Source organism: Chionomys nivalis, chromosome 5, assembly GCF_950005125.1.
Source record: "Chionomys nivalis chromosome 5, mChiNiv1.1, whole genome shotgun sequence".
NCBI lineage: Eukaryota > Metazoa > Chordata > Mammalia > Rodentia > Cricetidae > Chionomys > Chionomys nivalis.
The window spans coordinates 62,173,749-62,198,681 of record NC_080090.1 but is presented as its reverse complement, the minus strand read 5'-3'; the positions used below and the strand labels follow the sequence as shown (position 1 = coordinate 62,198,681).

Here is a 24,933-nt window from a genome sequence, read left to right as displayed (position 1 = left end):
CTTAGAACAGTAGCCAGAGAGATACATAAACTCTCCAGGGTTCAAGGAGATTGTAGAACCTGGACTATAATAGGAGCAATGATGCAAGAAAGAGTGGGACAAGAAGAGTATAGCCTCCAGACATAGAGGAAACACATTTAACAAAATCATTAGCTCCAGAATTCAGTCCTGGCTCCAGAATTTAATGCTTGAATGATACGGAGTGAGAAATTCACACCCTGACATTTCAGTTTCTTCCCTTATAGGAGAAGATTTATAGGGTACACATTTTACAAGGTTGATAGTGTTGCCAGGTCAACCCCTTTGCTGTCCTACTGCCAAAGGGTCAATCCCATCTCAGTATCTGTTTCTTATCAGGCTCCCTTATTTTTCATTTCTCTCACTTCCACACTTTTTTCAGTTAAATGAAATTTCTGAAAGTCCTTCCTTTTCCAAGAAGCAACCCTCCCCCATTTACTTTCTTCCTTCAAATCTCGTGTGAAAGTATAAAAATAACTGCCTTCTAATAATTTATTTGACCTTGTTATACATGCACTTTCTTGTTCTTAAGTTGCTTAGTTACTTATCCATTTACCCACAAGACAATTATCTGATTGTGTCCTTGATCTCACAACTGAACTTTGAAGTTCTTGAAGAGCAATACTTATTCTTGCCCAATTTTAAATAACCATATTCTTGACTATAGTAACCACAATGAAAACTTATTTTATTAGATTTGTTCCTATTTCGGATAACAAAGCTAATCAATGTTACTAAAATGTAAAATGTATTAAATCACATAAGAGAAAATTATCCTATTACAATTCAACCATTCTGTCACAATCACTCAATCACTCATTCACCAATAAACACAAAGTATAATAGTCCCCAAGACCTTAGCATAACTGATGCCATGATAGAGGAACCATTCTGACCAGCATGTAGACCACTAACACTTCCTCCAACAGGGATAAGGACCTAATACATCCAAGACCTAATTCATAATACCAGGATCTAGATAAGTTCCTAAATGGACTGTCCTTACTGTTTGGCTTCTATAGTTTTACTTCTCACTGACTTTCTTGCTAACAAAGGTGTATCAACTAGGACATGGTTTTTTTTTTTTTTTTTTTTTTTTGTACATAAAAGACAAGGAATGATAAGATCAGGGCTGTATGATTTGAGCAAGTTCCCCATGCAGCCAAGAGTTGGTAAAACAGACTTTCTATTCAGCAAGAGTATCTGTGCTCCAGTGGAATTATCTCACAACAGCATCAACAAAGAATATTCTTTTCATGACATTGAACTGCACACGGGTGGTTTCACAAAGACAAAGTCTCTAGTAAGAGAGACTAACATTCTATTTTCTTACTCTTGATGCTCTTGCCAGCAGTGACAATCATTAGAGAAAGTAGCTATCATCATCACCAATGATGAGCTCTACTTGTCCTTGGTTTGTATTAGTGGTTGATGACTTTATCAAATAATTAGATAAAAGTGTAAGAATGTAAAAAATGAAGTGCCATTAAATATGTACATAGGTCCAACTGTATTTGAGACTTTATTCCAAAAGCAATAGTAGCCCCTAAAAGAGGCAGATTTGATCTGACTGTGATAAATGATATCCCTAATGGATAGGATTTAAACATTATTCTATTGACTCTCATTTCTTTTGTGCATGCCTGAGATGGTGGAAGAAGTGGAGATGCATGATGGGAAGGGATCTTTTTGCTGTCTTAACCCATAGTTATTCTCTAGATGATATAACATCCATGCAACCCAAAGAAATAAAAGAACACATAAGCTGAGGTAATCAGGATCATTAATGAGTCTGTGTGAATTCCCCAGATCCAATGCTGACCAGAGGGTATGTGATATAAGGAATGAGGCTGTGTCTGAGTCTTTACTCAACATCTGGATAAGGTAGTAAAAACTTGACCATCCATGGGATGAGCTCAGAATATGTCCTCTATAACATCAACGAACTACCAATCCATAAATGCTACATGTTATTCATCTCCAAACCACTGTATCATCCTCAGCATGTTGAGCAGGAAGGGCTAGAAAAGGGTCTTTAACTCTCTGTGTAATGTCAGCTGATTGCCAAGGAACTTGTATGAAAGGGCACATACTATTAAAGTGACTTTATCAATGAGCCCACATCATCATGAAGGACAAGCACCAAAAGCTAGCACTGTGCGTGAGGTTCTTTCCATCAATATGGCTAGGACCACATTTCTTGTTGGTGTTATGAGCATCTAGCACCAGGAGTGTATCCAGAATTTTCATCAGAGCAGAGCACAAGGAACACACAAAAGGGAAAGGTGTCATGAAGTAAGACCATGAGTGGGGGCAGGGGAGCAAACACAAACCTGTTTATGAAGTGAAAAACGGTTTCATGGCAGCTGCCGCAAATTCCTTCACTAGCTTATATTTCCATTTACTTCCTTTTAAAAGAATTTGTTTTATGAGGATGGTGTTTGTCAGGTCGTTAGCTTCTGATGGCATCTGGTACCAATTGGACTTGTCTCCGTTGCACCCCAATCCCAAACCCTCTTTGGGGTTTCTCTTCCACTACAAACACTGCCTTCTGGGTGAGTTTGTTGTGCTCACTATCATCACACCTTGCTACATTCTCCTTTCTCCTAATGTGACCTTGCTTCTTGTAGCATGAAGACAGTGCTAATAGCTCAGATAGCTCATCTTAAAATGTCTCAAATGCTTTCTTCTGTTGGTCTCTGGAAAAGGTTGATGTAGGTGGCAAAAGTGATGCTTTGCAATGAAGTGAGGCTGGGAAGGCGGGAGACGATATTTATCTTGGTTTGACATACAAGGAAACTAAAGCTATTTGGAGACTGGCTAGAGGCCACACATAGAGTCAGAGGAAAATCTCCATCCCCTAGGCCTCCTTCCTAGGCCAACTTAGACCATGAGGCCTTAAGGATGAAGTTGCACTCCTGTTATTTTCTTTCCAATCAGGAAAGAGTAGCACTGGCTCCATGAACCAAAGGGTTCCTTAGTAGGCAATAGGTGGGATGCATAGAATATTTATTGGTTCATTTGAGTTTTCAACAGTAGTTTTTCAAATGTGGTAAATCAAGACTGCAGTGTTTGTCCAGGTGCTGTCTGCAAAAATCCCCTAAGTATGCTTCCCCATTGGCAATGTCTCCTTTCTCTCCCAGCTACTTTTTCAGATCTCTCTATACCTCATCACAATGTCTTCTCAGGCGGGGATATGATGAGATCAGCCAAATGAAAGTTTTAAGTTTTAAGTCAAATGACTGAATTTTTCAATATTGAATTTCAAGTCAATGGGTCCTTAGAAATCACACCATGGACATGGCCACCTACCCATTATTCTGGCTTTATTTTATTTTATTTTTTTCTCTTTCTCTCTCTCTCCATTTTCTGAGAAGTCACTACATCTTTTATCTGGTTCTGATTCTAAAAACCATTATGTTGAAAGAACTGAAACGAAGATATTGGATTCAGGAATCCCAATTAAAAGAACCATTTTAACCCCAGTCTACATTCTTGTTGGACAGAATTAACTCCAAAGCCCTCCACACTCTGCCCAAACAATCTCCCACTATATCATTTCCCCTCAAGTGACTGGACATGCAAATGATGCCCTGGGGTGAGAAACCTCTGCTACCATGATCCCAAAAAAGATTGGTCCTCTGCTCTGGGATGCAGGCTCTCATTGTAGCTGCGTCACAGGCTCATGTAGCTTTTGAGCCATGTTTATTTCCATGTCTGATGACTGGAGTGATTTCTATTTTTTCCGGTGGTGTGTCAAATGGTTATCTGTTTTGTTTTGTTTTGTTTTGTTTTGTTTTCTGAGGCAGGGTCTCATTCTGTAGTCCGGGCAGGATTTGATTTAAAATCTTTCTGCACCTCCTGCCTCTTCATCTCTATGCTAGGATTACAAGTATGTACCACTATGCGCAGCTGCTTCATGTTTTCCTACCCACCAGGAGTCAGTAACGGTCTGGGTACTTATAGACTAACAGAAAGTCTGACAAATTCTAGAGGCCTAGACTGCATGAAATCAAAACTGACTCCAAAACGATAAATAGATTTCACTGCTGAATCATTATGCTTTAATGATTATTACAAAGAAGCCTCAGAGTACGCCAAAAACATATCCTCCAGTTCTGACAAAAAAAAAAAAAGAATACATTTGAAGAGGGAAATGAATCATGACTACTCCTTATGAATTCAAGGCTCCTTCAGAGATAATTTTATCATTACATTGACTTGACCTTAAGGAATGACTAAAATTTGGAAGGGCTAAATACATGTCCTCGGGAGTTACTTCCGAGGCTTTATAGACAGAGAAATGGAGCAATGTAAAGAAAGCATGGAGGAAACCATGATTTCTGCTGTCACTGTACAGTGTGAATAACACTCTATGTCTGGATCTCTTCCATTCTGACCAGCGGATTTAGAGAAATCTGTGTTAAAAGGAATCAACATCTGTCCCTGAAGACAGCTTTATGGGGAAGCTCTTTCATTGGTGAGTGACAAACAGGTCGAGGTTGTGACCAGAGGATGGGTATTCTCTGCAGATAGATTAGCCAGACCCACACACAAGCTTGCCATGAACTGCAGCCCATAGGATGCCAAAGCAGATACTGCTTGTTAGTTTTTCAATTGTTGAGGGCACGGTAGGGATGTTGTCCTTGTTTCCAGGCCAGGTTCACATTGTGAAAGCCCAAGGGTTCCTGGTAGATGAGGAAGTCATGGCTATCTACCTGCAGTCAACAAACAGCGTTGGTCCAATGCTCAGTACTGGCTCACCTTGAAGGAGCCAATCAAAAGCAGTACTGAAACCCCGGTTCCCACATATTGAGCAGAGGAAAGTTTGTGTGCTAACTGTGGAATGGCATATACCTCCTACTAGAAAATCAGGTTTTGCTAAAACTGAAATGGATCTGAAAGATAAATCAACCCAAATCCCTCATTGTAGAAATGGGGAAACTGAACTCCAAAGGAATGGTGTGTGATACTCCAGGATGTCCTGCGGTCCTTGTATCATAATAGAAGAACAAAAAAATCTCATTAATATTTATCCAAACTCAAAATCAGGCTGACCTCAGTTCATGAATTTTCCTAAAGTCAATATCCTACCCTCAATGAGGCACCCAGAAGAGTCAGACCACAATGTTTCTCTTTTCCTAGAATCAATACTCAAAGAAACTGTCTGGTATCCATATCACATTCTTCGAGAAAGAGCCCCGAATGGTAGAGAAAGCGGTAGACCCTGTCATCTGCATTCTCAGCTTGGTTTGCCCCCTGACATCTATGACCCTGGGTAAATCTCTTAGCCATTCTGGCTTTCCATCGGCAAATTTGTAAAATAACAGGGTTGAAATAGGTTCCACTGAAGGTTCTGCCAGCATTAGCATGGTATTTAATTTCACAGATGAGGTGATGGTGGTATTGGGGTGGGAGACCAGAAAACTCAGGAACAGACAGGATGTGGTAGGGAATGCAAGAAAGAGCTTGTCATAATCTTTCTTGTCTAGAAGAAATCTTGTGCTTAAGTCCCACTTCATGAGTTGTTTAGTTAAATAACCTGGTGCAATGCATCTACCCAAGACGCGGTGCTATCGACTAAGCAGCAAACCCAGAACGCTCCCTAGAGGGCCTCATTTAAGGCTAAACAGTAAGGGAGGATCAGATGCCCCTCCGCGCTGCTTTATTGATTCTTATTGAAATAAGAGTGTGTAGGCTAAGAAGGAATGTATGCTTGGGATTTGGCATCAAACAGGAGTAGAGTGTAGGAAAAGGACTGGTGGAGACAGAGTGTTCATTCATCTGTTCCCGGCCATCTGCAAAAACAAATGCAACAATAGCAGCCATTCTTAGAGAGTATGTGAGTTCCCAACCTGTGTCCTTCTCACCTCTGGCTTCATTTGTTTTCCGGGATAGGAACCAGGTTAAATGCAGAATATATTTCTAACAGCCTTCTCCGGAAAAAACTCCTTCTGCTACTTTGAAGTATTTTATGGCAGGATCATACCAACTGGAAAGGGGAAATTGATTCAAAGTTTCTGGTCCCTGAAGATTCTCATCTGAGCAAAATAGCAATCTTAGTAGCAGTTCTAGCTTCTCAGCCACATGACAGAAAAATGACTAGTTACTGCCCCCAGTAGACTTCCCCAGCCCTGCATTCTGAGAAAGAGAAGTTTGCCTGTGACCCCTTAAGTCTCAACACTGACTCTGGCTCTCTGTTTCAGTCCACTCGTCCCGCCAGGCCGAGTCATTGCTTCCTAGAATGTGACCTATTTGTAAGATTAGAAGGAGACTCCGGTGGCCCCAGCACTTGGTAATTCATTTTATTCATTTCTAATTCTGGGCACAGATTTTACCATGTCTGGCCGTAACACCAGAAGTCCCATCCAAATGCCCCTGTCCTTCTAAAAAGAAACAGATTTGCATCAAGCGGCCAAAAGTGCTCCCTTTCAAAAGCCCTGTCTCACCAAGTTTCAAAATTCATGATTTTCATGTGGATTATAAAATATGCAGAATACCAAAGAGGGAGTCAAAATAATCTAATTACCGACTAGTAGGCAGACTGCACCCTAGCACCTGCCCATCTGAAATAGCCACAAGATTTCTAGCTACATTCCCAAAACAATTTCCAAAGGCTGTAGCTCTCTCCGCATGGGGCATTTCCTAATGAGGAATGATTTACTGGAGCTCTGCAAGTGATTGCTTTGTTGATGACTTCCCTGCCCTTGGATAGCAATTAAACTATTAAAGCAGGAGCGACAGCCACCCAGCCCTATTCACAAGGCGAGCCTGGGCACCGTGACACACGTGGAACTAAGTGAGGAGCAACACTGACCGTGTCACTACTAGAAAGGAACCTACAAAGCAAGAAGACACGAGCATCTTAGCTTGGCTGTGACCTATGTATAAGCTATGGGCAAATGGAGACCTAAAGCCATCAATGGGTCCTCAACAAGAAGAGGAACACAAAACACAGGCTGAGCCCTTCAGGACTCCTGCTCTTCCACTCCACACTTTCCAGAGTCCACAACAGACTCTTCCTATGTAGCTCAGAACCTGCTAGTCTTTAATTGGCATCACATTTGTACTATTATTTTCTGGTTTTTTAATATTTATAAGACTTGAGCTTTGCAATATTAATAACTCACTTGTGTGGGGAGGTAAAAACAGAATGGAGTGATCTGTAAAGAATGGGGTTATGTTGTAAAGCTAGATGATGCGGCCCAACTTGAAAGATCTCGGCCTGCGCACCTCAGATTTGCTTCTACTTCCACATTCAGACTTTCTAGACCTCTGTGATTCTGGCTGAGCAAAAATCTACATCAGGCCAGAGGATCATTCCAACCAAAACCTATGCACGAACGTGTTAACTGTGTCTGCCTAGTTGATACAGAACTCTAGAAATGTCGGCTTGCTTTTCTTCTCTGTACTTTCTCCACAGCCACCATGAAAACCAGCCATACCAAGACTAGTGTTGGGTAAAGCGCTGAGGCATTGGTGGGATTTTCAGCTCACCCCCCCTTTCCCCACAATCTTTCAATGCTTTTCATCTTTCAGCAGAACTTGCAAATGCCTCCACTAAAGGATGTTCCACCAAGGCTCTCCTCAATATTTTGCATTAGCAAGATCTGAAGGAGAATGTGTGTTGTATAAAACATGCTCGCTTCTGATACATGGTTGCTTTCTATTTTAAAGAGACCATTGGGGATTGTCAGGACTTCATGAAAATAATTCCTAGTGGCTGACTCTCAGACACCATGATGAACCACTATGAACTTCGTTTCAAAGGCACTGCTTCGATGTCAGTCTCTTCTTGGTGTTTGAATCAAGCCTTGCTATCTCTTTGCTGCAAGATACATGCCAATCAAATCTTAGCTTTTCATTGAGAGCTGTCACCTAAGTTATCCTTAGAACATACCCTACCACCAACGATCTCCTACAGTTGTGTGTTAATTGTAATAAAAACTATTCAAAAATAGTCTTATCTACATGCTGGGAAGCTCCCAAATGAGAACCATGCACATGACCTTTTGCTTTTCTGTATTACTCCATTAGAAAAGGCAGTCAAAAAGACTCAGATAGCTTGCTGTGGCTCCCAGTATGGACTCCTGTCCACCCAGCCATTTCTCATTGTCCAGGGGACCCAGAATTTTCTCTAGTGGGTTCTCATCCTTCCTTCTTATTTTATGGGCAAATCATTCTGGGAAAAGAAAGTTGGGCAAGAAATCTAGGGAACAATTGAGTGGATATAATTCTTTCCTTGCTCAAAAGAAACTGGGCAGAAACAAAAACAAATTCAACGTTAATTTGCTAAACTGCTTTGGGGAAGAAGATAATCAAATGAGTAGAAATGCAATACATATTTCATTTCTATAGTGCCTTTCCCAGCAGGAAAGGGGATCATTTCCCATCACCCTGGAGCACTAAAAGGGAAGCCTCTGCTAAAACTAAAAGATGAGGAGCCAAGGAATAAGCAAACAATTTAGCTTCAGCCCCCAAGCAAAGGGGGAAAGAGGAGCCCTCTGTTCCATGCAGCTATCAAGAGAGAGGGAATATACAGCTTCTGCAGAGATGGGCAGAGGAAGGACAGGCACAGTGAGGTCTTGGGATCCGATACAGCCTAAGGAGGAAGGGCAAAGGCTGGCGTTTCAAATCTCAGCTTCAAAGATGGACAGTAGAGACTAATAGAAGGAGCAGGGAGGGTTCCAGGGGACAAGAAAGCATGAAGCGTCATGGTGGATGATAGAACTAGAGGGATCCTGTTGAGACTGAACACTGAATGAGCTCAGCTTGGGCTGCCCAGCCTTGGATTAGGACGCTGAGGCCCTATGAATTGTCCCCTGTCCTACCAGTAACCACTGAGCCTCTACATCTTCTAAACAGAAAACACAGCCACTTCCCCTAAACATTCTCTGTGGATCATTGAAGTCATTGAAACAAGGTCTATGGAAAAACTGCTTCTTTCTTTCTGGTCTTTTTCTTCCAATCCCAAATCCCATGTCTGTGGTGCATTCTGCAATAAAAGAGGACAGTGACACATAGATAACCCTTATGTGATTTATGTGACTGCAATCAGCAGGCCAATCTTTTTGAGAAGAGCTTTTAGGCTAAGGTTTCTTTTGTGTCATGATCACAGAGAGGACGCTAAAAGGGGATCTGAAGAGGCTGGACAACCGATGACTGCACTGGCAAGAGTGTTAATTCTCCATGTTTCCAGAGTCTGTGAACATAAACAGAAAGCTGTGTGATTTTGTGGTGGGTGGTCATTACTTTATCTCCTTGATTCTTTATCTTACAGACCCTACCTTGAGAGACAAAAACCCCAAAGGTACAAGACTACACAAAAGCAACAAAGGGGGCTCACGCACAATATGTGTACATACACTCGTAGGTCTCTAATTGGATCCTGAGGTGATCAAACCAAATCGAACATGTATTAGTCCCTCATTAGTCTTTTCTTTAAAACTAACTGATTCTCAAGACACTGTAGAATGGTCAGCCCTATATACCATGTCTTCTCCTTTCAAGGTTCAAAGATCATTACAGAAGAGGGGGTGAAAAGAATGTAAGAGCCAGAGGTGGAGGAGGAACTACAAGCAAACTGCATCTTCTGGGTACAGTAGGGCAGCGACACACGAACACACAGCAATTGTGATGGCATACACAAGACATATATGCACGTCCAACACAGACCAAATTCAGCATAGAGATAGGAAGTGGACATGAAGCCTCACCACGAGTCAAGGAACTGTTGTCAATTTTAGCTTCTAGGAGAGGGAGAGACAGGTTTCTCTAAGAGTATAGTCTCCAGTAAGTTGATCATACTCCAGTAGAAAGATACATATCCAAGAATATTTAGGCAGCACAGATTGGTCTTGGTGATGTTTAAAACAAAAGGACACAAAGTTGGGCGGATAGAGAAGAGGCAATGCATCTGAAAAGAGTCATGGGGGGAGAGTGAATGTGATCAAAATACAAATGAAATTTTAAAAAAAAACAATAAAAATGGATACATATGTTTACAAAATTAAACATATGTTTGGACACATACTTCAGAAATTGCCTGCTTTACAGCCACACAAAAAGCATGTGGTAGGTTCTTATAGTAGCTTCCTTCATAACTGCCAAAAGTTGGAAGCAAATAAGATATCCTTCAACTGGCCCACAGAATAAGGTGGGAGGCCATCCAACGCCCTTCTCTGGCCTCCACACACTCACATAGGTATATGCACCCATCCTCACACATGTACATACTAACACACACAAACATGAGAGAGAGAGAGAGAGAGAGAGAGAGAGAGAGAAGAGAGACAGAAAAAGAGAAAAGAGAGAGAAAAAAAAGTCAATTAATTAAAAAATTTAGAAAGAATAAACCCAATATAAAATACAGCATCTGGGTAATGATGCTGTTGCAATATGGGTTCTTCAGTTTTAACAAAAGGACTATTCCGATGCTGACTGGGGATAATGGGAACTATTATGCCTATGTGGGGGTTAGGGACACTCTGGAAATCTTTGTACTTGCCTTTCAACTTTGTTATGAACATAAAACTAATCAAAAATATCTTTTAATATTATCAATGCTCTTCTGAAAGGCACAATTATTTAAACAGTTAAATCATTTTAAAATTAGTTTTATAGTTCAATGCACATTACATTAACCTTTTCTGAAAGATTGCTTTGCATAAATGTGAAACACTGTCATCCATCATTATGAAAAGAATAAAAGCAAAGATATAATTTAAATAATAACCAAAAAACTTTTCCATGTTTGAATTTTTATATAACTTCATTATTTTCCAGGAAAAAAAATGCCCGATATCATTGATTTAATTTCACTTTGATGAATATGTTAACACTTCCATTCAAACCACAGAGAAGGTGGCTCCGGAGCAAGCTGAGAAATAGAGAGAAGTGAGCTTGTAAATAAATTCTGGGCAGGGGCCATTTATAAAATAGATCTGTTATTATCAGCCAGCAGAGTTGAGAGAAACATACAAATGGGTGGGCAGCTCAGACAATCTACCTTCCCGCCAGTCACTAGGGCTGAACTATGGCAAGAACTTTCTTCCCAAGACACTGCTCTTCCAAAATGTTCCCTCTACTTCTTCCCACGTGCTAATTCCTCATGAAGCCCTTCAGTTTAACCAGTCCAACAGGCTGAAATCTCATGGCTGTCACATGTGGCTCTGTCAGGATGTTCAACACTTAGGTACTTAGAGTTATAGTGCCTATGAGCATATTAGCCTAGACCAGATTAACGCTGTTGTGGGTATTGTTCCTGCCTTCTGCATCCATGCTCTTGTGGAGGTCTCTCAGTAGGAGTACTGTTGGGACTAGTGACTTTCTTCTAACCACTTAACATGCCACTTCTGTTATTATGTTAGTATGATTGGGATATCTTTCTTCTCTCTCTCTCTCTCTCTCTCTCTCTCTCTCTCTCTGTGTGTGTGTGTGTGTGTGTGTATGTGTGTGTGCACTGCATGAACATGAATGTTCCGGTATGCACACTTGTGTGTGTGCACACACACTGGGAGGTAAGAGGTAATTTTAGTTGTCATCCTCTATCATTCTCTGCCTTATTGTCTAATATAGATTCTTCCACTGAATCATAATCTTACCAATTTGTCTATGCTGACTGTCCAAGAAACTCTTGAGATCCACATCCAATGTCTTTACCTACAATGTTGAGGTTGCAGGCACACGAATTCATACCTGACATTTTACATGGGTGCTGGGGATTCAAACTCGGGTCCTTGTGATTTCCTAGCAAGCTCTCTTACATACTGAGACACCTCCCAAGCCATTTAAGGTCTTATTACTGACAGATTGTCTCATACTAGATTTGAAGAAATAGATGCCATGTATGAGCTGTCCCCTGAAGTGCCACACATGATTGTAGTAGTATAATAGTTCCACAGAAGAAAAACTATGGATACCATCAAAATTGATAAAGACTCAATTTGAACAAGAGACATCTCTTAATTAGAAGAGGTGATAGTTCATCAAACAGCATGGCCATTTAATCAAAACTAACATATAAAACTAACAAATGCTTTTTATTTGATCAGATATAACCTGGCAAAAGAAAATCTCTATAAAATTAGGGTTGGAGAAGGGTTCTGCTTCTGTCTTTTTACGAGAATAAGGTTTTCCAGCTAAGGAATCTGAAGACCATTGGGCAAATGAGACATCTGAAGAAAAAGGAGAAATCATCCAGAAAAATAAATGTCTCAAGAAAAAGAATAAATTGGCCTATTGGTATATTATATTTCCAACAGGATAAAATTTCACAAATTTTCCCTAATGTCTGTGTCTGTTATTCTCTACAGACATATAATGCAAATGACCTTTTTGTAGTCCCAGTTCAGTTAAAGATTAAAGCTGGGTTTGGAGTTGGAGGTGGTGCTTTCCTTCTCTAAACTCAAGCATGTTTATTAAAGTAAAATCCAAAATCTCTGTCTCAGTGTAGAAGAGCTGCCTAATATGGGACAGAAGAAAAACATATATTTAAGGACTACTTTGTTGCCATTAATATCATAATCCTTTGGTTTTATATTAACTCTTTAACAGCTTTTATTAAGGTATAAAATTTATAAGATTAATATATATATATATATATCCTGAACTTTTTGTCATGATATTAATGGTCATATAGAATACTAACTAATTCTAGAAAAAAGTTTCATCTACCTTTTTGTACATAGTTTTGGGTTTGCGTCTCTATCAGTTTTCTGTAGTGAACCATGCCATGCCTAACAGAGACCTTTGAAGTCTCCAAAAGGAAGATGGGACCCCACAACAATGATCCCTCTAGGGCTATGGTAACACCACTAAACTGAAAAACATCACCTAAAGATCTGCATTTGAACTACAAACTGCTCAGAACCATTTTGAAGTGGCTAGCTGAGAACAATTCGATGATTCAGTCTCAGAGACTACTCTAGCCAGGACTTGAGACAAGCCCTGTATTTTCTCATTACACAGAGACTGGACAACAAATGATAAAGCTACCTCTCCCGAGACTTGACAATTAACCCAAATTTTTCTTTTCAGAATTCCCTAAAGATGCTGTTGTCCTAGACACCAGTAAAAAATTTAAGAATATGATACCCACATTCCCAAGAGGTACAGTGGGTAGTTTTGGGTCATTCAATGTGTTATGGATATTTGTCATTCTTTAAGGGGAGCTGGTTACAAGTTGTTATTGGTTATGGCTGGGAGGAAAGTTGAACAAAGGAGATGAGATTCAGAATTCTTGTTTTGAAAAGAAAAAAGGGGATACAGATATGATAGGATAAAAGGGTAGATTATTGAATCTACTCTGAAAAGAAAAAGGGAGGCTATAGATACGATGAAATAAAAAGGTAGAGTATTGAATCTACTTAAAAAAGCAACTACTAATTTTAAATATTTTACATTGGATTGGATTTTTGTATACTATATACAAATTTTGTATATTGATACAAAATTGAGATCAATTTTGTTAAAACATACTGTATATACATTTCTAATATTCTTCAAGGTATTGTACCTATACAGTTCATTTAACAGTATAATACAAATTTCTATCTATCAAAAGTTATTATTACCAACTATTTAGGATAATACATCTATTACAGTCAAACTTGTAGCCACATTAGGTATGTTTTCAATATTTTAAATAGATAGGTCATCTTCAAGCACTTCAGAGATCCACAGAATATGGCATTGAAGATGTTTTAATAACATAGGTTCTTTATTTATGACAATGAGACATATCTGCTCCTGGTAACACCAATATACTTCAAAGAAGATGGACAAAAAAAAAAAAGTAAGCCAATAATGCTCTTGACTTGACTGCTGACAGTATACTGTCCTAATTGGACAAGTAGGACACAAAAGAAAGTGATTGTCAAACATTGTCAAGACAATGTGGGGCAGCCCTTCAAAATATTCTGCTTTACAGAAAAGTCTTTTGAATATTCTAGGCCTTGTAGGAGGAACTTTGGGTAAGTGACCAGGCAGGGAATGTTTCTGTAATTTCTCAAATTTTTTGAAAGTCACTTGCTTGTACTTTCTGCTTACTCAGTTAATATTATTTCCTTCTTGGATCTCTGAGGGAGCTGAAGGCTACATAGTTATAGTTACAGTTTTCCTTGTTTACCAGACTCAAAAAAGATACTCACTGAGGTGTAAAGTGTAAAAGGTTGAGAGACATTAAAAGATAATTTTATAATGCAAATTAGAATAGAAAATGAATTAGGTACAACCTTTTGGATTTATAAGATAGGATAGATATGGACTATTTTATCTGAATTTGTCAAATGCAAATGTACTAGATATTGCTGATGTGTTTATTGCTTGTATATATTGTATATAGTTATTGTACTTATTGTATATAGTGTTTCCTATATTAGTTATAGACTTTCTTTTTATTTTAGACAAAATTATAGTATAGTATTTGTGTTTTAATAATAAATAAAGCTTTCCTGAAGATCAGAATGCGAAGTAGCCACTCTAGTCAGTCATACAGGCCAAACAGTGGTGGCACACACCTTTAATCCCAGCAGCCACACTACTTAACCATAGAAGTCAGGCAGTGATGGTACATGACCTTTATCCCAGCACTAGAGAGGAATATAAGACAAGAGGAGACAGGTCTCAGTTCAGTCTGTCTGAGCATTCATGGAGGCAAAATTGCCCATTTGGGTCTGATGTAGAGATAAGAGCCAGTGGCTGGTTGCTTTGCTTTTCTGATCTTCAGCATAAACCCCAGCCAGTATCTGTCTCTGGGTTTTTATTATTTGCACCCACACATGATGACTTTGTGACAAGGAAGTAGAATGCATGGAGGCTCCCATCAGACAGTGTTCTGGAATCAGGTGCCAACAATGGGAAGCACTGGTATCATCTTTCCCTGTCAAGTCAACAGACAAGAACTTATTTCTGGCTGATATCTCATCACAGCCTCTAAGAGGAATTATCTAAGCATGGTGTAGCGATCTAACTCACAGAAACTGTGAGGCTAACAATGTACTAGTATAAACTGTGGTAGTAATACCTTAGACAGCGATAGGAAACTGACGCATGAGCTAGGCTTTCGAAACCACACTTCCTCTTCCCACATTCCTGCAAATTTTATAGCCAAGAATGGGGTATTCTTTATCAGATTTTTCTCTTCTTTAAGAAGGTAAGTTTTTTTTTTTTTTGATTGGGCTAGAATTCTATAGTGCCTGGGTCAAAACTTCTCTTTTCCCAGTAATCTTCAATTCCCTTCATGTTATCTGTAAAATTTTTCTGATCTGGATTATACAATCACTAGATATCCCCTGAAGCCCAAAGAATCTTTTTAGCTTCCTCTTAGTGGCCTGGTCCTCCAAACATTTCCAACTAACTGCATTGCATGGAGCAGTCCTTGACATTACATCACTTCCTCAAAATAACATGCCCAATTATGTCAGGGCACCCAAAGGAGTCCTCTCTGATTATTCTGAGGCCCCTGAAAATTACATTAAATCAAATATGCTTTCAAAGATGGTACCAGATTTCTTGACAATTAGTAGAAATAATTGGTCATTCCTCTTTGTAAATCTTTCCTGATTCAAAATGAATTACATAGATCCTAGTCTTAGTTTTACTTATTTGAAATAAGGTCTTTGTAAGGCATATACTTCAATTTTCAATGAAAAAATGATTTCTGGCATATTTTGACACCTAAAATATTCTGGAAGATGAATATTCTCTCTTTATACATCCATACATGTATAGACATGCGTATGTCCCAGAGTGAACAATTATGCTCACCATAAAAAGGAACTCAATCGGCAGATTGATTCATATTAAGCTTTTCAGCTTTAAGCTTGAAGCAACAGTTCTTTTAATTGGAGTATTGAAATAGACATATACAAACACATATACATATATTCAACGTGCCAGTCCTGAACTGTTACAGAAAGCATTACTACAGTTTTTAAAATGATAAAAGGATGAAAATATAAATAACTTTATCTATTACTTATCTATCTATCATTCATATGCTGAATAGTCAAGAAATAGACAAAATAACTCGGGTTCCCACATGCATATTTATTTGAAAAAATAAAGACCTGATTCAATTTTATATTAGAATATTTGTTCTTGATAAATGATAGTTTGAGTTCACTATAATTTTGTCAGTATCTATTTCTTGTTTTCTATCTCACTCAGAATGTGTACTCTTTTTTCTTTTTGAGACAGAGTTTCACTGTGTACTGCTGGCTTTTTTGGAATTCCCTCTGTAGACCAGACTGGCTTCGAACTCAGAGATCCACCTACCTCTGCCTCCTAAGTGCTGGGATTAAAGGTGTGCACCACAACTGCCAGGCTCAGAATGTGTACTTTTATTACTAAATAAGTTAATGAGGTTTTAATCCTTTATATTTGCCTTGGGTTTATATTGAAAGCATCAAAAGATTAAAATATACAGTTCTAGTTAGTTCAATCTACTTAGAAGTTACATTGAAAATGGTCATCATATTAAAGCCAATAACCTGAAGGGAATTTTGTCTCAAATGAAAAGTAGAGAGAATTTTTGTTTTTTACTTTTGGCTTTTTTTTTTTTTGCTTTTGTTGTTATTGTTGTTGTATTTGTGGTTCTTTGACGTTCTTTTTTCTGCCAAAAATTACTGTTTCACTGCTCAGTTGCAAAGAGATGCATCATTGCCTTAGTTTGATACCAGACCTGGACTATGAATATTCTCTTTTACTAGCAAGCTTGACAAGATGTTTTCTTCAGGAGAGAACACTAAAACATAGTTCAGGACGAAGGGACTTACCTCTTCCCTATTATATGATATCCTTTCTCTAATTCCTCTGTGCTCTATGGGTAGCAATGTGTGGGACAGCCCAGAGTGCTCACCACTCAGGACGTTATGTTAATACTCTGCGCACCTCAGCTAGCTTCCTTCAACTTTCCATGGACCCCTACGGGGGCTTCCCATTAAAATCTGTCATTTCCCAGGGGAAACCTTCCAGAATCCAAAAGAATCTTGATGATATCTTTTCAACAAGTCTTAGCAAGTCCTCAGGATGCAGCTTAGTAACAGACTACCTTCCCTGGCACTAGTATGCAATGTAAGGAAGTCTCTGGTTTCCAGAACCATCCTGGAGAATTTTAGCTAGCTTCTCTGAATCCTTTGTGCTTCAGCTCTATCTTCTGCCATGACAAACAAATCTCAGTTTGAATGGGGACCCTTTCCTAAATTCGTTACTTCCTTAGATATCCTGCCGCCAGTCATAAAACTGCTTCTTTTATCCAGAGTTCTTCTTGACCCTCAGGACTTGGTAACTATGTTAAACTGTCCCTGTTTTAATCACTACAACATGGATGGACCTAATGGATACAGAATGATACCAGTAATGACACCAGAAGACAAATCCACATAGATGCAGCTTAGGGATCGGTTTGGTTGTTCTCCTGGGCTCCAGGGCCATGCTGACCACCTTGTCAACAGGAATACAATATAATGGTTTGAATGCTGATGTCCCACACAGGTTCATGCATTTGAACACTTGGTCTCCTATTGGTGACACTGCTTGGGGAGTCTTATTGAAAGAAGTATGCCATTAGTAATGAGTCTTTTTTAAAGGCTTGCACCACTTGTAGTTTATTCTTCTATTTAATGTTTATGGGTCAAGATACGAGCTCCCAGCACCCTGTTCTTGTTGCCATGATTGCCACTTGCTGCCATGTTTCTAATCCACCATCATAGACTTTGATCCCTCTGGAACCATATGCCAACAACAACAGCAACAACAACAAAACCCATCTCTTCTTTTTTCCTTGTCTATGGTGTTTTATCACAGCAACCAATAAGTAACTAATCTATTCCCCATGGCATGGAATGGCATCACAGTATACCAAGCCTTCATTGTGGTAAAAAGTTGACCCAAACTGGTGGTTTTGTTTGTTTGTTTGGTTTTGGCTTTTCGAGACATGGTTTCTTTGTGTAACTTTGGTGCCTGTCCTAGAACTAGCTCTTGTAGGCCAGGCTGTCCTTGAACTCACAGAGATCTGCCTGCCTCTGCCTCCCAAATGCTGGGATTAAAGGTGTGTGCCACCACCGTCCAGTTCAAACTGGTGCTTTGAGGACCTAAGTGGATGTTCTATGTATGAATCTTAGGCACCCATGACTAGGCATGTCACAACAGAAAAATAAAAAGAGGGCACAAAGAACTCAGAAGGAGAAACCCCTCCCTCACACGTTCAGAAAACATGGTTCTAACTGGCAAAGGACAAATACTAACGAAATACAGATGTGGTTCTACAGTGTAAGCAGTGAGAGTAGATCTAGAGAGGAGAACCAACAGACTACCACAAAATAAATAAAAATAAAGGTGGGAAATACTGAGACAGCTTCCATGGGTACTGCTTCAACTTGGTGTCACCATGTCCTACAAACTCTATCAACATCGCTTTCAGTCATGCAACAAGATACTATAAAGCATTGTCCCAGCTTCCTGTTGAAATAGCAACAACACAGGAGAATGTGAAAGTCTTGTTAATAACCCAAACCAAAACTAGAGTAATTGGGCATATCCTCTCGGTCAAAGCACAAGCTGGAATTCAATGCGGAAACATCATTGGCAGTTAAAGCATATACTTCTTGTTTTGTCGTTGTTTTGCTCGGCTTTGTTTTTTAGGGAAGAAGTCGATAAGAACTGTATTAAAGGAAAAACCACATTTTTTTTTCTTTTTTTTTTTTTTTTTTTTTTTTTTTTTTGGTTTTTTGAGACAGGGTTTCTCTGTGGCTTTGGAGCCTGTCCTGGAACTCCCTTTGTAGACCAGGCTGGCCTCGAACTCACAGAGATCCACCTGCCTCTGCCTCCCGAGTGCTGGGATTAAAGGCGTGCGCCACCACCGCCCGGCAAAACCACATTTTTTTTCATTCTTTTGCATTTTCTGCTCTACTGGAAGAGGTGAAGAGAGCTAAGGATACAGGGCAATGGCTGAGCACTTGCCTGGCATGAGCTAGGCTCTGGTTCAATGTCAAAAGCCACAAAAACATACAAAAGAAACCAGAAAGGGTTAAAAGAGTTAAACAAGTCATCTTTTATTTCTTACCTGCCCTGCCCTAAAGACAAGATAACTGAGTGCTGCTTTCTATTAATCAGAGATCTGTTCTTTGCCCATCGTACACATCAACAACACCCTCTATTTGCGTAGGTCAAACCTCCAGGTATTGAAGTTCAAAGACGTCATAGTAAGTGGAGGCGTTAAACCACTGGCGGATGCCTTTGAATGCTGGGGAATAAATGGTCTAAAGGCAAGATACTATAGCTTCCTAAAGGCAACTCGAGGCTTAAGTTCAGTAGATGATTTTCAGAATAAAATCTTGGCATGCGTTGACATAGTACTACTGTCTTTGTAAACAGTACAATGAAGCAATGAGCCCTGGGCTTATTGGCAGTGAAGATAAAGAAAGGTTGAAAATGAAAGAGAGACAAATATTTATCAAACAAACGCAAACAGAGTGAAAACAGGAACGGAAATTTTAATTCCAGACAAAGTAGATTTCAAAGCCAAAAGCAGGAGAACCAAAAGGTTTGGCAGGAGGTAGGGGCTTAACAAAGACCAAACGGTCCTAAGAAGCCACACACCTAATTATGAAACATCAAATTAGAGAGAGCAAACACTGCTGGAAAGTCAAGGAAAACAGAAAGAAGAGTAGTTGTTTGGAAGATTTGTACTAACTTGTCACCTAATGTAGGACAAGTGGAGAGAGAAACCTAGGCAAGCTGAAGGGAATGTCCAAGCTGCAGAGAAATAAACAGGGTTTTCAATGCTGTCATCAATGTTAGCCCATGACTTTGGAAATGGTATGCTTTATCTCCAGACTTTCAGTACGGGGGATCCTGAGGATATGCTGTCATGTAATATCAGAGGGATTGCAATAATTTTTTCTACTGTATCCATGTTACTTGAAGAACAAATGTCCCACTGTAAGGGAAGTACCATGCTCAACAGCGATTTCTGCTTATTGGTAAATTTTCCTAGTGCTCACCTCGTGAATTTCCAAAGTTCTGATCCTCAACATTTTAATCCACTCATATAGACAGCAGAACAATGCCAACTCCCTTTATGTGAACAAAAAGATGGTTTTGTTTCCTAAAGTCATTTACACAGTCTAAATGAAAGACTTGGGGTCATCTGATTCTCATGCACATGACAGGCTACATGAGACTTTTCTCTAAGAGCTGAAAGGAGTAGGAGAACAAGAGTGGTCTGAATGCTTACTGATAGTTCATAGCCCAAAGAGGGCTATAGCTAAGCCTCAAGACTTATGGGCTCCGGATCCTTAGAGGAAGATGGAAGAGTCAGAGTCTGGGCAGCCAGCATAATGTGAAATGAGACTAAGAGACATCAAGCCAGCAGGCATTCCCTCTCCCTACTTTTGCATCTTCCTTTCTTCCTTCCTTCCTAAACCTTTGCATTATCTAAAGCATTCCCAATGCTTTAATTCTTCATTGCATTTTCACTTGATTATACTTCATCCTGGAATCATGTAGACAGCTTTACAGTAGATTTTTTTTAACTTGGATGTGTTGTAGACATGACAGACTTAACTTGATCCAACTATAAAATCTCGAGGTCTTTTACCAACTTTGTCTATGACCTTGACTTCTATTCCAAACAAACAGTACAACTGTTCACCTAGAAGAAAACCCAAGTGGCCCATATGTCTTCATTTAAAATATTCTTTCTTCTGCCTCTATCTTCCCACTGCTGGGATTACAGGCCTGTGCTACCATGTCCTGTATATGGAGTGCTAGAGATAAAACTTGGACTTATTGATGCTAGGCCAGCACTATATCAGGCAAACTACATTCCACATTCACCCTATTGTTGATTCTTTAAAAATGTAACAAGTATTTTCTTTGCTTTCCAATGATGTTTCTTAATTTAACTCCACTACACATTATGCCATCAGATTCTTAGTGCTAAACTCAGGTTTTTATTTTGATAAGAGTTTTTATGGTTTGTTTTTCTGTACTGTTGGTTTTTCAGTGGGATACAGAGAAACAATTACTTTGTACATGGAAAAAATATTAAATGTCACCATTGAGCCAGACTTTGGATTTTTGGATTTCAACTGAGATTCGATGCATCAATTGAGTTGAATAAAGCTATAGTGTAAAAGAGCCAGGTTATGGATCATTAATAGTCAAATACAAAATAGGTGACACATCTTATATTCTAGGCATCTATCAGCTCTCCCCTATCCATGTAAGTACTAATGGAATTTAGGTCATGAGGAGAAAGAAGGAGGTAGCTAGAAATTCCTTTGATGATAGTTAGAATTTGAGGGTTTCATGTAATAGGGTATCTACACATACAGCAATGATTGATGTAATTCTGCCACCAAAGCCTTCTATTTTATAAGTGCATAAGAATTTAAAATATATTCATGATAAAAAAATACATGAGACTCTTTAGGTTTCCTGTGTATAAAAATTTACTATATCATACTGGCTGCGAAGGAAAAGCCAATTTCCATGGCTCCTGTCAGTCACATGTGGTTTGGAAATGTTTATGCATTCCAGATGTACTCAGTGTAAACTAGAGAATCATATCCTATTTCCACTGGCTTGCGTGCATGCATATAAAACTTGTTTTTCTCACAGTGCCACATGAAAATACATGGAGAACGAGCCTCAGTGATCACAATTAATTAACTTCCTTCTTGAACTTTCACAGCTATGATGCTAAAGGCAATTCTGGTCCTTCATGTTTACAGAGACTGTAACTTGTGCTCTGTAGCTTTTCTTGTTCAATTCTGTTCCATAGAGCATGGCAAACCAAATGCTGGGTAACGTCAGTTTCTCTTACCTCCTGTGTATGGGGCACTCTGCTAGGGACTAACAACACTCAGCAGGACTTCCCCTGCAGGGAGCCCCGAGTTCAGTGTGAAAGTGCACCCAGTAAACAGATCATTCCCACAAAATGTGGTGGCCCCTTTTGTACAGCTCACGTTATATATTATGACCTATGGAAACAGTGAAGAAGTTGGACAGAGCTTCACAGAACGGGCATCCTGATGACTAAGTTTGAGATGTCAAGGGCTGGACAGCATTCCAAAGAGTAGGAACATTGTGTGCACAGACTCATCGAGAGCACATGATTCAAGGACCAGGAAGAAATGCTGTGTGGCTTCAGGGCAGACATAGAGCCAATCCAGAAGATAATTTGAAAATACATGAGGAAGAGTTGAGGATTATGAAAGATTATATTTGAATCATATGCATTTGTGTTAAGGTTTGAGGGTATCTTCTCACTAAGAAGACATAAAAACCATGGATGAGCGAGCTAATGACACAATGTCCAACATCCAGACTGTCTCTTGTTGTGTGCTGCTTCCTGACACTTAACACAGTACCTGGAATCTAGTTAATGCTCAATTAACACTAGCCATAATCACTGTAAATGGTACATAGACTCTCAGATGTCCCCAAGGATTTGTATCTTTTTACAAACTCTCTCCTTGATTACCAGCTAGACTTGTTGACCAATTTTTGGTACATGAAATATGTTAGAAGTGGTGAGCTGTCACTCGCGTCATTAGATTATAAAAATGATGTGGCTTCCCTCTTGGGAAATTTCTGTAATATTTCCCACCTCTGGGCCTCTTTTTCTCTTGGATCATTAGCTATCATGTGTAAGACACTCAAAGAGTTTATGGGGAGTCTTACATGAAGCAAACTGACTCACACTAGCATGGGATGGCCCATTTTTCATATCTATTGGGGTTTATCTTCTGAGGCTAGCAGTCGCCACAGCAATGGACTTTGAAGTGAATCTCCCAACTTCCTTTGAACCCTCTCTGAAGAGAGCCTAAGCCTAAAACACCTCTCTGAAGTGCATCTAGATTTATCACCTACACAAACCGTGCCATATCAAAATGTTGATTCATTACATTTTGGTATGGTTTACTATCCAGCAATAGAAAAACAGTGTATTCTACTGGCATTATCTACTCTGTAATGATCTCAGGTATGGTTCGTGGTATACCTGGAAGGGATATGCAGGTACTGAAGGGCTGTCTAATAGGCCAAAGCATGGGAAACACAGACTCAAGAATGGCAAAAGTGGCACCAACAGGTTTTGCATTTTACCCTTCTCTCCCTTGCTAAAAACCATTAGATTACATTCCAAAAGCTAGCCCCCAAGGTCCATTCCCTTGTTTGGCCACTGATTCATTCCTAAGACAAAACGCCAAGGTCCAACAATGAAATCTCAGTATTTGACTCACGCATCCAATGAGGATTTACCATCTCACTAGCACAGACTTCTCAATTTTCTCGTTAAAAAACCACTCCTGAGAACAATTTTAAAAAATGCCTGCTCTTGCTGCTGCTACTGTTGCTTGCTGTCTGCTTTTGCATCTCCCCCATCCTGCTTGTTCCCCTATGGGGGCTAATCAGTCTCCTTTGTGCTGAGGACTTGATGTCTGGATGTGTCCTGTACCAACTCTTGGGGGACCAACCTCTCTTATAGGTACTGTATGAGATGATGGAACATTGCTTGGAACCCCAGCTTTTGTGACTAGGTTCTGAATCACCTAGCAGGTGGTCCTACTTCTCTCTCTGAGGAAATGCGTCTGTTACCGTTTGGTTCCACTGACCTATTAGACTACTGATAGAATCATTCTATCCATACTGCAGCACAGATTGTTTAAATCAAAGTGTTCCCTACCTCCAAAGGTAGGTATAGGAATACTCTGAAGTATAACCCTTCTTCTAGCTGCTGAAAAGGATCCAGGGACCCTCATCTGTCTCAATGATGAAAATCACAAATGTCCGCAGAAAGATACATGCAGTTCATATATTCCCAATGTCCATATGTGACCCTAAACGATTATGTGACATGCCGCCTTAGCAAGCACTTCTTAAATTTTCTGTATACACTGTCCAGGTGGGAACAAGTGGATAAATATAGATTGCTTGAGGAACATTGAGTTTTTGGCACAAAACATTTGGCAGTTTATATAACAATGTTGATTTGAAGTCAGTGCCTTTATATGTAAAAAAGATGTTAAGACTGTGTAAAGATGTTAATATTTACAAAAAAAGAAAATGTTATACTCAACTAAGGAAAGAAAAAAATCTGAAAATCCAAATTTGACTTCTATGTTATTTTTTGCTTGATTCTTCAGTCTTTTTTGGTAGTTCTTAAATCCTCTTCAGCTAATGATTAAGCAACTGCTATACAGCACTATGAGCCTAAATAGCAGCAGTATGTTATAGTCATAGGGAATTGGGAGAAAGGGAGATGAGATGTTAGAAGCTAGCTCTGTACCTCTGTCCCTGATGGTTTTGCTCTGGGATGCAGTTACTGGGAGCTGAAGAACTGGTGTGGGAGGATGTCCTTAGAGCCACTGCTGAGATACCCACCAATGGGGATGACAAATTCAGCAGCACAGAGAAGGTGTGGTGGGGGTAGACATTCGCATGGTGGCTCACATTGATAACTAGTGGATTATGTTGACACGACAGTTCATAGGCTCCTGTGGAGAAATAAGGTGATAAACACTGTGCTGAGCCATTAACTTAGAACCATGTATCACCTGTTTATCCTTTCTCTATGTAACATGCAAGGCCACAAACATTTCAGAGGTCAACATCAGAATGATTCCTAGGTCTACTGGAATAACCCTAAGTGACTCTAAAGAAATAATTCTCAACTCACCAAGCGAGTGGTTGATTCCACTGACATCAACCAGGTAGATGGTCACTGTTGGCTGCTGATGCTTCCCAGGGGCCAGGCCATCAGATGCCAAGAAAAGGAAAAGTGCTGCTGCAACTCCTGGTCTAGCAAAACACACCTAGGTATAAGCACATGCACCGTGAGCAATAGGTTTCCACAGGCAATTGAGGAATATGCCCATCTTATCTCTGTCATTCTTGAGCACTTAT

At 39.6% G+C, this 24,933-nt stretch overlaps 1 protein-coding gene across 1 annotated transcript in view; it reads right to left on the bottom strand.

The window, feature by feature from the left end:
- Positions 1-24,933, bottom strand: part of Pappa2 (pappalysin 2) — a 230,250-nt gene that overhangs the window by 75,950 nt on the left and 129,367 nt on the right. The window contains exons 12-13 of the mRNA XM_057770373.1: positions 24,707-24,842; positions 24,317-24,524 (exon numbers count right to left, since the gene is read on the bottom strand). Coding sequence (XP_057626356.1) covers positions 24,317-24,524; positions 24,707-24,842 — 344 coding nt within the window. The remainder of the gene's footprint in view (positions 1-24,316; positions 24,525-24,706; positions 24,843-24,933) is intronic.